Genomic DNA, 14069 nt, shown 5'->3' with positions numbered 1-14069 from the left:
CCTTGAATAAATATTATAAGTGGACCTCAGGGGGGAAAATTAATTCAAAATGTATGATGCCTTTAAAGGAGAGTATTGTGGAAAAGAACCCTATTATATTTGAACTTAATTATTAAGTGAAACGCTTTAAGAACAGCTCTAATAGTTTTCAAATCACCTCCAATGAAAAACCGCACATCAAGAATCATGTTTTCAAAGTGATTTTATCTATTTCCAAAGGCTTTTTCACTCCAAAATCCTACACCACATTTGTTATAACCAAAATGGTCACCTAAAACACGTGTTCTGGCATTGATCCTGTGTAGATGTGTTTAATGGGAAGTAAAGGCCAGTATTACAGCTGCACACACAGGAAATGTATTTAGGGAAATCCAGGGATGAAAAAATGCCATCATAGTATCAAAGGTGCAGATACTGGCAGTGGTTTCAGTTAGTCAATAGACTGTGTGATGACAAACATAATCAAGGGCTGGTGTCTGACAGGTCATGCAATTTGCTGAATGGTGACAGTAATGAGTAGGGGAAGAAGAGCTATTTCCAGCGAAGCAGGAAAACAATGCTATTAAAATAATGAGAGCTGATTTTTTTTTTATGCCGTGCCTCCGGGACAAGACGCGGCAAGTAGAGACACAGTGCAGTTTTCCTTTAAAAAAAATAGTATTCATGTTTTATATGCTCTTAACTTTTGTTCTTTTTTCCTGTTTTCCCCCCTTTAGTCTACGACAACGCCTACGCAGAATTCCAGAGACTCAAGTAAGATAACCAGTTCATCAGGCCACCACATGGCTTTCCACGTCCTAAATGTTTAGAGATGCAAAGCATGTGAGCTGCACGTTAGTGTTTGGATAAAATATTATGGTCTGCTAATGAACTCAACAATGCTATTCTTCTTTTGCCCTTCAGAGCGGAAGCATATGCTGAAAAGAGTGAGTATACTCAATCACTCCCAACACTCTCGGGGGTCCTGCTTTGATATGTAATTATATTCCAAAAATTAACTTTGCAATGTATTCTTATCAGATCGTGGCAAAGTGGTTGGTGGTCTTCCTGATGTTGTGACAATCATGGAAAAGAAGGTTTGTTCAAGCTCGTTATGTGTGAGCCATAACAATATGAAAAATGGATGCAATGCATAAAGAAATTGGAATCCTATCTGACTTTCCTTTTGAAGAAAATCATGTCAAAAACACCACAAAATGTACTCTCTCTCACACACACACACACACATATATTTTGTTTTGGCTTTACAGCAGCTCTAGGATAAAGTTATTGTCCAGCTAAAGTTAGTATTGATTGATTGATTCACTTACGTTGCAAAGACCATTAGTTATTAACTTAGGGGCGCTAACATGACACCGTTCTAACAGAAAACACTCAACACGCTACGGACTGCTCATCCACACAAAACAGTGCCTGGTGGCTCGAGATCGCAAACCCTGAAATAGATTCTAAGGTGCAAGCCTTGAAAAATTTAGAAAAAAAGGTTTTCTCTGCGCAAACCTCAAAAAGCAAACCCGCGAAAACGCAGACAGCGTGCACATGCACATCACGAGTTTAGTCTATAGTTATGCGCGTTTGAATATACATGTGCGCAGGCCTGTAGTCCTTCTTTACAAACCAGCCCTCAACAAACTACTTGTCTGGCCTTAAAAATGTATAATTAAGAATTATTTATCGCTTCCGCGTGCCACGTGAACCCGATTTATCCCGACAACGTTTTATTTGTACAGAGGTAAAGGGAAGGGAAAGAGGCCTTTACAGGGAAGAGACTAGTTGACACTTCAGGACTGCGTTGTCGTCGTGTCCAGGCGCTGGTCCTTCATCAGATCTGGATACGGCCTGGATCCGGCGGACTGCGGTAAACCTCGGGATAAACAGAGAGACTAATATTAGCGTAGACGCCATCCTTCTTATGATGTAACAAGTACATCAGGATTTATGGGATGAATGAATGAATGAATGAATGAGGCATTTATATAGCTCTTTCATATGTACTACTGTACACCCAAAGCGCTCTACAATGATGTCGGGGTCTCTCCTCAACCACCACCAGTGTGCAGCATCCACTTGGATGATGCGATGGCAGCCACAGTACAACGGCGCCAGTGCGCTCACCACACACCAGCTACAGGTGGAGAGGAGAGAGAGTGATAGAGGAAGACTGTTCCAAAGATTTGGTGCTAAATAGGTAAAGGATCTACCGCCAGCATGCGATTTTGATATTCTCGGTATTGGTACTGGCCGGATAAGGTCGCAATAGACGTGAAGGACTATAATGTGTTAAGAGCTCGCTCAAGTACTGGGGAGCTAAACCATCTAGTGCTTTGTAAGTAATCAGCAATATTTTTAAATTTATACAATGTTTAATAGGGAGCCAATACAGAACCGGGCTGATATGGTCATACTTCCTGGTTCTGGTAAGAACTCTAGCTGCTGCGTTTTGGACCACCTGTAGTTTGTTTATTACAGTTTTTCTCGATTGCTTAAACACATTTCTTGAAACTATGCCTCGTATTCTCAAAACAGTAAACACAAATCCATAACGTCTCACCCAATTCTCCAAACATCCTATTTTCAGGTCAAAATGAAGCTCTACACTCAAAACCATTCACTCTTGCTGAAAAACCAAACTTTGCCCTCAGACAGGACACACAAGCCCTCAGAAATACACACACTACAACATAGTCTTACACACTGGTGCTGTAAATTCAAAACAACATTTCCAAAACTGGTAAGTCATGTTGCTTGTGGTCCATCCATCTTTTTTTTTTTACTCGCTTCTACTCAAGATGTGTGTGAGCATCATATGACAGTAAAAGAGCACACAAACCTTATTCAAATATGGTTCAAAGTATTGGAATGGTAAAGAGTGTTGGTACATGCCTCCACTCAAGGATACAATATGATGAACAAGTCTAAGAATGTTCCACATATGGTTGAAATACCATCATTGGCCTAGAAAGATAACATTCTGGGAGTCAAGACTATAAATGGGGAAGGATGCCCTCTTCACTGTCACACTCTGCAGCCACTCTGTGTGACTGTACGACTGCTGGCCTTTTCTTGCAAGAACATAAACCTCATCAAAGACAATTGGAAATGTTTGTCTCTTATTCAGTGATAGAAATCTGTTTGCCACCACACCTCCCTGAAGGATCTGATGATGGAGGCGACGGTGAAGCGACTCAAATTTGGCTGTACTCGTTGCGCAGCCTCCCTTAGTCATACCATGGACAAGGACATGGCCAACTAAAGTGGCTTGAGTTTCATCCGAGACTGCTTGTCTTCTTGCCCTTGCCCTTCCTCCTCCTCCTCCTCTTCTCCTCCACCTATTCCTCTCCCTCCTCCTATTCCTCCTCCTCTTCCTCCTCCTCCTCCTCTTCCTCCACCTATTCCTCTCCCTCCTCCTATTCCTCCTCATCTTCCTCCTCCTCTTCCTCCACCTATTCCTCTTCCTCCTCCTCCTATTCCTCTTCCTCCTCCTCCTCTTCCTCCTCCTATTCCTCTTCCTCCTCCTCCTATTCCTCTTCCTCCTCCTCCTCCTCTTCCTCCACCTCTTCCTCATCCTCTTCCTCCTCCTATTCCTCTTCCTCCTCCTCCTCCTCTTCCTCTCCCTCCTCCTCCTGCTCTTTCTCCTCTCCCTCCTCTTCCTCTCCCTCCTCGACCTATTGCTTAATTTCTCTGTGGATCCATTGTTCCAAAACTCAGTAAACTGATTTTTATCTTTTATAAAAGATTGTATAACCTTTTATCTATCTATCTATTGAAGGATCTGACTGATGTGTGTTCAATTTTGACTCTTAGTGTTTTCACCTGGGTAATTGTGTGCTAACTGAGCTGAAGCTGAGTTGACTTGAGTGAACAATATTGAATGCTAGTGCTTTCTAAATGACCACGTGGTGTAGGCAATGAGAAATGAAGGGATGTGTGTGTAGAGTTTTGCTGTGACAGTTCAACAAATCTGACTAATGTGTCAAAACAGGGGAATAGTGTTCATAGTTCAGTGAAATGGGTGTGCTTTTTGATAAATGGCATTATGGTTTTGAAATTTTAGTTCAAAAGCCTGGTTATAGTGTTTAAGCAATCGAGAAAAACTGTAAGCGTGCAGGGCAACCACCCATAATAGCATTACAATAATCTAGCCTTGATGTAATGAACGCATTAACTAATTGTTCCGCATTTGTCATTGAGAGCATATGACGTAATTTAGATATATTTTTAAGATGGAAAAATGCGGTTTTACAGATACTATACACGTCACTTTCAAATGAAAGATTGGTATCAAAGAGCACACCCAGGTTCCTAACCGATGACGAAGACTTGACAGAGCACCCATCAAGTGTTAGACAGTATTCTAGGTTATTACTTGAGGAAGTTTTTTGTCCAATAAATAGAATCTCTGTTTTTTCAGAATTAAGTAGTAGGAAATTGCTAGTCATCCAGTTTTTTATATCAGTTATGCATTCCGTTACTTTTGTGAAATGGTAAGAGATACAACCACGATCGGATGATAAGAGCAAGACTCTAATGAGAGCTGTCTCAGTACTATGGTACGGTCTAAATCCGGACTGAAAATCCTCGCAGATACCATTTCTTTCTAAAAAGGAACATAGTTGTGAGGATACTGCCTTTTCTAGTATCTTTGACAGAAAAGGTAGATTCGAGTTCGGCCTGTAACTGACGAATTCTGTAGGATCAAGTTGCGTTTTTTTAACAAGCGGTTTAATCATAGTCAGCTTAAAAGTTTTTGGTACATATCCTAATGACAAAGATGAATTAGTGATATTAAGAAGAGGATCTTTGACCTCTGGAAGCATCTCTTTCATTAGCTTAGTCGGTATAGGGTGTAACATACATGTTGTCGATTTAGAGGATTTAACGAGTTAAGAAAATTATTTCGCTCCTATAGCAATGAATGAATCGAATTTTTCCTCAGGGAGACTACAATACACTGCCTGATGCAATACTGTGGTAGAGGGTTGCATATTTATAATTCTATCCCTGATATAATCAATCTTGTAAGTAAAGAAGTTCATAAAGTCATTACTGCTGTGCTGCTTTGGAAACGTCTGGGGTTGAAGCTTTATTTTTCGTTAATTTAGCCACTGTTTCAAATAAATAAGGTTTTGTTTATTTTCTTCTAATAGGGTTGAAAAATAAGCAGATCTAGCAGCTTTTAAGGCCTCTCTGTATGCAGTGCGGAAAAAAAAACCCTCTAGTTTTGTTTTCTTCCAGTTGCGCTCCATTTTTCTGGCTGCTCTCTTAAGGGCCTGAGTGTGCTCGTTGTACCACGGTGTTGGACTATTTTCTTTAATCTTCTTTAAGCACAAAGAAGCTGTGTCTAAAGTGCTGGAAAAGAGAGAGTCAAAAGTTTCTGTCGCAATATTGAGTTCTTCTAAGCTATCTGGGATGCTGAGGAGATGAAATTGATCAGGAATATTATTAATAAAGCAATCTTTAGTGGCAGAAGTTATAGGTCTAACATATTTGTAACACGGAGTCGGCTTTGCAACCTTGGCTAGATGGAGTATACACGAGACTAGATAATGATCTGAGATGTCATCGCTCTGCTGTAGAATTTCAATGGCATCAACATTGATTCCATGTGATAATATTAGATCTAGAGTATGATTACGACAATGAGTAGGTCCTGACACGTGTTGTATAACTCCAATAGAGTTCAGAATGTCACAAATCTCAAACGTGATTTATCATTTACACTAGATAGTGTTACATTAAGCACCAACACTTCATTATATTTAAAACAAGACTTCTCAGTAATTCTGAAGATATTACTATAAATTACATCAACACCTCCCCCTTTGCCTTTCAGACGAGGCTCATGTTTATAACAGTAATCTTGGGGGGTGGACTCATTTAGAGTAATGTAATCGTCTGGTTTTAGCCAGGTTTATGTCAAACACTAGCCTGACTTCGTCATACTCATATTCTAGTCAGAATGTGAGTCTGATACTGCTCCATAGGGCTTTGATTATGAGGCGTGTCTTAACCGAACCAGGAAAAAAAAACCTCTGCACTCAATTGGATAGACCTACAACCAATCAGAGCAATGCAGTAAGTGTTTTTTTATGAGCTTGAGCTACGCAAATTGTCAACAGAACTCAACTACACGCACGCTGGAAGAAGTAGTAAAATAATGAGTGTTGCTTGCTTCTTTTACTTGGTCCTCCACGAGTGCGACCAAAGGAGAAACCACAACGACCACAGGGTTTTCATTGAGTCCCATCTTCTTAGCGACCATCGAAGCCAGCTAATAAAATAAACTTTTGCCGAATTCCGTAGGAAGGACGGCAAACACATCTTTCTGATCGACAAATGCCTTGATTGCAGTTCTCTGTTCGTCTTTTAAAATGAATGCGCTGTCGATTTCTTTTACAACAGACGCAATAGCGGAATCTATACATCTCAATTCTCCAGCTGCAGTCATCTTTGAGGGAAACCAGTTCAACCCAAGCGCTCTTTGATAACGTGATGATTACGTAACTGCAGATCATCTGTCCATCATCGTATAAAGCCCGCCCTGGCAATTTGATTGGCCCGACTAATTCTGAACCGATCATAATTACTCCTCAATGGATCGAGTCCAGACCGAACTTCCCGACCAAAACATTTTGTGGGCGGGGTTCGGCTGGCATCCAGGCTAGTCAAACATAGCACATCTAGGTTAAATACCGTATATACCCGAATATAAGACGAGGTTTTTGTCCTAAAAATAGGCTGAAAAATGGGGGGTCGTCTTATATTCAGGGTCATCCACTGATCTATATAATGACTGGATAGCTCATGACGTTCTAAACTGCCACCAGGCAGTGAAGCCACCGGAAGTGTTCGAGCGGCCATCTTACGATTCCCTACCAGCAGAGGGCTCCAACGGCCGTTATACAGAGATAGGTAGCTCCGACCAGAGGCGGCGCCAGGGGGGGTCTTGGGGGGTCTCAAGACCCTCCCAAAAAATGCTTTGACCCCCCATTTGACCCCCCACCCCCTTCCTGATTAAAAAAAATATATATCCGGGATAAATATTTAAAAATGTTTATCTTCAAACTACGCAGAACAATAATAATTAATAATTTATTCGACATACAAAATATGTAAACATAAGAATCACGTTCCCTCTAAGCTGCGCGCGTGCGCGGTCGTGCACTTCTGATGCCGCGGGCGCGCAGAAAAGAATAATATGCCACGCGGAGGACTGACGCGAAATGTGTGGGGAAATCCATTTGATTGTATGTGAGAAATAATTGCAGTGCTCAAACTGGTGAGTGCAGTTAACATGTTTCAAAGAAAGAGAATGATGTGAGCGCGTGTGATTGGCAGTGAGTCGTGTGTGCGGACCAAATATCTCAATACGAGAGGCGACGAGAAACGCAAAGACATGTGAAATAAAATCACAATATCATGTTTTAAAGAAGAGTGGTTTGATTAAAGTGGTGGAAATAACGGATGATGGACACAGAACGGTAACAATTACACACCCACCCGCGTGCAAACTCAAAATACATCATTAGTTTACATAGATTTAAATAGTTTCAGGCATGGTTAGATTAGGCTACTATAAAAGAGTTCACATATTGACTTTTCTTGAAAATATTTAGCTATTAGATCTAGCTATTTACAGTAAATGCTTCAGTTTGTTTTCATATTATAATAATATAATATGAAAACAAATTGAAGCATTTAAACTATCACTTCAAATACTTCAATTCATTTTTTTATATTATATTATATTGGGCATATATTTTATTATATTATAAGCCTAAATAAAGAATCTCACAAGGGTATTGTTTAGGGCTCATTGCCATTAAAAAGTTTGAAACCCCCTGCTAAAAAAAAATTAGGCTAGGAAATTCATAAGCTATAAACAATCATTTAACTTTGATGGTTTAATGCTGCCTGTACAATTAATTGACTGTACAAAAACACTTTATGGTTTTCCTAAACCATCTCAGTGTAACAGCTTAATTTTCTTTTATAATATATTATATTATTGTAAAGAATTGAACTGTCCTGCAGAAGATTTTGTAAATAATTTTTCATAGGATTTCTTAGTATAGACTGGAAACAGAGGACACCGGGGAATTGGAGGATGAGGAGGATACTATTTTGTAAATATGTTTTCTGTCATGGGTGTGGCTATGGCAATTAAAGTTCGAGCATATTGTTTGCAAACTGCAATTGATTAATTAATTAAAAACAAAAAACCGTCGGTGTGTGAATTGGTGAATGTGAGGCAATATGTAAAGCGCTTTGGTGGCCATTGGGTCTGTGAAAGCGCTATATAGCCTAAATGCAGTCCATTTACCTTTTACCATTTGTTAAGTAGCAGCAATATGCAGTTATTAGCCGTGACCACTGTATTTTTTGTTGGTTTTCATGAGACCCCCCTTGAAATGACCAGGACCCCCCATTGTCCCCCCAATCAAAATTGTCTGGAGCCGCCACTGGCTCCGACGGCACTTTTAAGATGACCCGCTGCGCATCAACAAGTGTAAAACGAAGATCACCAAAGGATCTTGAAAAACTGCTCACAGGTTGTACTTTAAGTCCATATATAGTAATTTATATGCACAATTGTCGCTATTTCCGTGTTGTTTAAAAAAAAAAGTATAGCCTACAATGCATTCTTTCACAGACGTATTCAAGTTTAAACCCAATAAACGTATTATTCAATGCATTACTTCTTATAAATTTAATTAAATGCATATATGTAATATTTTCATGTCAATCCGTGTTCAGTTTGACCACGAACCATGCGCTGTCACTTTAATTCAGCGCCTGCAGCACAAACGATCTCTGCACGCACCGCACAGGACGGGCATCCGCGTGCAGTGAAAGCTCCAACCTGTTGACATGGGTATGGTAAAAAATATGCACTGCAAACGGAGTAGGCCTATGTGTAAACCCCTTATTTACAGTGCACACATCTACGGCGCATTATGGCTCCAACAATGTTTTATTCCTACATTCACGCGGTGTCAACTCACACCGGGAGCATTTCCACGTGATTTGCCGATTTGTGGGCGCGATCAGCTCCGGTAGCCGTGTCGCAGCTGTAAACGCGCCGCAGACGTGTGCAGTGTAAATAAGGGGTAAATAAGAGGTGAAACAGGTGTACATTAACCCATACAATTTGTATTATGCATTTCCTGGACATGTTCTTGCTAACTAATCAAATACTTGAGCAGACTACTGATCTATCTGTAAAACACAATCAGAAAGAGCTACATTTTAAGTTCACAATTCACATATACTTCATTTTTAGTAAGCAGGAATAATTTCCGACTTTAAACAAATACCCATTTAAATGCTTAGGATGTTTGCGTTGTAAGACTGTTCAGGGAGACTTTAGATTTAAAGACGGTGTCTCGTTATGCAATGTTTTCTCAGTCAAATCATACAATTTCCTATTGATTCAATAGAACGCGTGAGCTCACTAGGGAATCACAATATGGCGGCGCGGTGGCTTCACTGTTTATGACGTCATGAGCTATCCAGTCATTCTATATAGATCAGTGGGGTCATCTTATATTCGAGTGGAGGAATCGATTGATAGCCTTTTTCTCCCATCGACTGACGAGAGCGCCGAGGATCTCGATGCGGCGCAGACGCGCTTAGAAAAAACGAGCGCGTCGCTTTCATTATGAGCGCGCATACCGCGCGCCTACATTTGAAATAACGAACTGGAGCGTGCAAAATACGCGATATGTGAACAGGGGGGGCGGGTCTCTGCTCGCTTGTCTCCGTCCGCTCTGGCATCCTCTGTGAACGTCGCTTTTTCTTGCGCGGCTCGAGCAGAGCGAGAGAGAGAGAGCGGGAGCCGGATCGTCGTCGAAAATGGCCAGACGACCCCGCAGGGTGGTTAAATCCATCCCTTCGCACTCAGGGCAGCCGCAGTCATGACCAATCAGGAAGCGTATATGTGCCGGTCTCCGCCGACGAGCGGGCCTCTACACGAGGCACAGGTGATGCGAGGCATTTGGAACAACGCCTCGGAAATTTGCTCTTAATATTATTTTCTGTTGAAAACCAGATTTTTTCCACAAAAATCTATTTTTCCCCAAAAATAAGTCTGGAAAATGGGAGGGTCGTCTTATATTCAGGGTCGTCTTATATTCGGGTATATACGGTAAGTGCTTTTGAAGTAAGGGATCGAATATTCAGCAACCCGAGCTTTATCATTTGTTCATCTGTATTATATCTGTTTTTTATTTGTTGAACATCAATTGCATTTTTACCCTTAAATGGGTTTGGGAGTTTTTTGTATTTCGTAATTCGGGGAATTCGAGACATGATGGTCTCTATATGATGATATCTAGGTGAAAGAGTCTCTATGTGATGGGATTTATCTGACCTCAGTGACGTGAGACAGCTAGCAGACGGTCGGTTTAGCCAGTCTGTCTGCTTCCTGACCTTAGCCCCAATTCATGTTTGAGCTCTAAGACTATGTGCCATATTACTAGAGAGAAGAGCAGCACCATCCCAGGAGGGATGAATACCATCTCTTTTCAACAGGTCAGGTCTGCCTCAAAAACTTTTCAAATTGTCTATGAATTCTATATTATTTTGCGGACACCACTTAGACAGTCAGCCATTGAGTGAGGACAGTCTATCTCATCACTCCGGTGAACAGGAAGGGGACCAGAGCAAATTACAGTGCCTGACATCGTACTTGCGAGTTCACACACCTACGTTAAACGTTAATTTTAGTGATGTCCGACTGGCGAAGTCGAACATCATGAGTGCCGACGTGAATAATAATCTTAGAGAATTTACGATTAACATTAGCCAGCACTTTTTAATTTGCTTTGATGTCAGGCGCTCTGGCTCCCGGCAAACTTGTGACTATGGTTGCTGGTGTCTCTATTTTCACGTTCCGTGTAATAGATTTGCCAATAATTAGGGCACATTCAGCAGGATTCACAGTGGGAGTTTCACTGAGTGGGGAGAATCTATTTGTTATGGTAATCGGAACGGAAAAACAGTTTTTTGTCTTGCGACTACAGCGTCTCACGGTCACCCAGTTGCCCTGCTGCACGGGCTCTTCAGCTGGAACCGAACAATGTACAGAGTTCACTAAGCTAGTCGCATCCAAAGCAGTATCTAAAGCCCTTGCACTCTTAGGGCCAGATGTACATACATTTGCGAACGTAGCGCTAATAGCGCCATGGCCAAGACGCAGAAAGTGCTTGATGTGAAACTGCAGTGTGCGTGTTATGTACCAAACCTGCAGTTCATCAGGTAATCAGCGCCTGTCCCCACCCACTATACCGTAAACTGCGCGTATTTAAATGTGCAATTGAATGGGCCTCCTCCTCTCACTGCTGATGCTATGACTGTTTAAAATTATCCTGATGCCAATAATTGTAATGTAGTTAGGAGTTTAACAACTGCTGGAATGGAATGTGAATGCTGAGTCAGAGATTCGATGTCATCTTTGATTTCTTCCAGTAACTGTAATATTGCGTAGCTGCTTAATCTGTAACGCTTAATGATTTCGTTTTCACTCAACTGAAAAAGTATGATTCTTGTGGCAAAAATCTTTTCAGCTTGTCTCCTTAGCCTATGTCTTCGTCTTGCTCGGATTACTGCTGCCATTTCACCAGGAGGCATATGCCAGGAAACCCGCTTCCTAAGTTACACCTGCTTTTAAGAGGCGGAGAATTTTCAGCGCAAAATAGAGGCACGCTTTCACCGGCTTTTTCTGTATATAACGCAGAATACATAATTAGGCGCAGTTTACGCTTCCTCTCCCATCTCTCTATGTGACACTCCCACTTTCCCCTTGACCATCCCATGAATGCATATGCATGACACGAAAAGCGCATTTTGCCATTTTCAGTTCCCGTGACAGGCAGTCTGCGCTTTCATCTTGGTGCATCCCGTTCGTACATACCTCGCCATGGTTTTATGTGCACTTTGCGAAACAAATACGCCTGAAGTGGGCGCAAAAACGTTAGTACATCTGGCCCTCAGTATCCTCGATTAAAGTTTGGATGCGTGTCTCTAGTTCTGAAATCTTCTCCGTCAGCCTAAATATCTCCCTGCATTTATCACATTTAAATCCCTCATTGCTGACAGAGAATGTTATACTATACATGTGACACGAAGTGCAAGCGGTAATAACAGGAGAAGACATTACTCACCGTGTTTGTTGACTGATCCTACTCACCACAGTTGTTTGATAGACTCGTTAAAGGTGCGAGCGTGCGAGAAAAAAAAGACTGCAAGCACGGATGGCAGGTTAACAGGCTAGCGAGATACTAGCGTGTTGTGCTAGCGATAATGATTTATTTAAAAGCTAGTGATGTCAGATTAATGTGATAGGCAATATTAGACAATATCTAATATATGTTGATGAGTAAGTTAAATTTAGCTCCCCCCAATTCAGTAAAACTGCACATTGTAGAGTGGCCTTTTATTGTGGCCAGCCTAAGGCACACCTGTGCAATAATCATGCTGTCTAATCAGCATCTTGATATGCCACACCTGTGAGGTGGATGGATTATCTCGGCAAAGGAGAAGTGCTCACTAACACAGATTTAGACAGATTTGTGAAAAAATATTTGAGAGAAATAGGCCTTTTGTGTACATAGAAAAAGTCTTAGATCTTTGAGTTCAGCTCATGAAAAATGGGGGCAAAAACAAAAGTATTGCATTTATAATTTTGTTCAGTGTACATGTGTACAAATGTAAAACAAGTTGTTAATCACAATCGTACACTCATTATATTAATTACATATCTAAAGCTAGCACTATAAATCTGGTCCACCTAAATTTATGGTTAGGATTACTACCATGTCCATCATAAGTACCTTACTGTAACTGTCTCCCAAGTGTAAGAATTTTACTGTACACACGATTTTTGTTTGTTATTATAAACTGAGCAATAAGTCAACATTACTTTCTGTGATAATCTACATTATGCCTTAAGTGTTGTCAATAGACCTAAACTTGTATTGCAACTGGAGCATTCCTTTCAGACGCCCATGGAGGGCTGTAGCCAACGCATTAATGATCTATGTTGCCGCAGGCAGTCGTGCCGGTGAGTGCCGTTCTGCGGCTCTTCTCTTCAACCCTGGGAGTGCGCGTTGAAGGGCGTCATACTCCTCCGCTCCCTAAGATCCATGTCCATTGTCTTCTGCCTCATAATCCATTGCTTGCTAGCAGCATGAATCCAGCTTGGGGAATATGGTGTATTCTGACTGTGAAAGGATATTGGTGGGATTATGATTCGCCTGAATAGTTGATGCCGGAAATGCCCGGCATCCTTTTTTCTTTCAGATCAAATAGACATAGCAGGTCAGTGGCTCTCAGATCCATTAAAGGAAAGATGAGGTGAACTCATGTGGGAAAGGAGACCTTTCATATGATGACCTGCTGAGGTCATGTACACTGGTTTTCCAGTGAGAGCTCCCCACAGGCCTTTGGCCGTACTGTATATTTTAGTTTTTATTGAGCCGTTTTGTTGATACCCATTACTGTGAAATATGTCATGTTAACAGGAAAAAAATGCAACAGAAATCTGAAAACATTCACATGAATGTTAGATTTATGTGCACTAAAAAAAAAAAGTGGGAAGATTCTACCTAAATGGGTACAAAGGCTTATCACTACCATCTTTGTAGAGGCTAGACACTTTCTTCAGAAATATATTTCTCACCATACATGTTTCTTGAATTAATAACAATTAAAAACAAAAGGTTGCAGAAAGATTATATGGCCACTTTATTTGTAATGATTCCTGACTGTGTTTCCCTTGTCTTGTGTGAACTTTAGTTATTTCCTGTTCTGTGTCATGTTTTGTAGTCCTTTGTAGTTTTTCTAATTTATTAGTATCCCCAGGTGTTTCTGATTAACCACGCCCTCTTGTCATCTTGTTTAGCTTGTTAGTGTCTGTATTTAAACCCTGTGTCTTGTTACAGTGTTTGTGGGTTCTTGATGTTGTTAGATGTTGGTTGTGTCGTTCTCTATGTCTGAGTTTTTGAGTCTGTCTAGTCTTTAGTTTATTTAATAAAAGTACTACTGCTGCATTTGGATCCTGCTTTCTT

The 14069-nt window shown here is 40.9% G+C and overlaps 1 protein-coding gene across 1 annotated transcript in view; it reads left to right on the top strand.

Moving 5' to 3' along the window:
• The window catches only part of myom2b (myomesin 2b), a 66721-nt gene that overhangs the window by 50235 nt on the left and 2417 nt on the right, over window positions 1-14069 (top strand). The window contains exons 33-35 of the mRNA XM_056249431.1: window positions 717-753; window positions 904-926; window positions 1021-1076. Coding sequence (XP_056105406.1) covers window positions 717-753; window positions 904-926; window positions 1021-1076 — 116 coding nt within the window. The remainder of the gene's footprint in view (window positions 1-716; window positions 754-903; window positions 927-1020; window positions 1077-14069) is intronic.

Source organism: Rhinichthys klamathensis, unplaced genomic scaffold, assembly GCF_029890125.1.
Source record: "Rhinichthys klamathensis goyatoka isolate OS25496 unplaced genomic scaffold, OSU_Roscu_1.1 h1tg000003l_1, whole genome shotgun sequence".
Classification (NCBI taxonomy): domain Eukaryota; kingdom Metazoa; phylum Chordata; class Actinopteri; order Cypriniformes; family Leuciscidae; genus Rhinichthys; species Rhinichthys klamathensis.
This window is presented reverse-complemented; position numbering and strand designations above follow the sequence as displayed.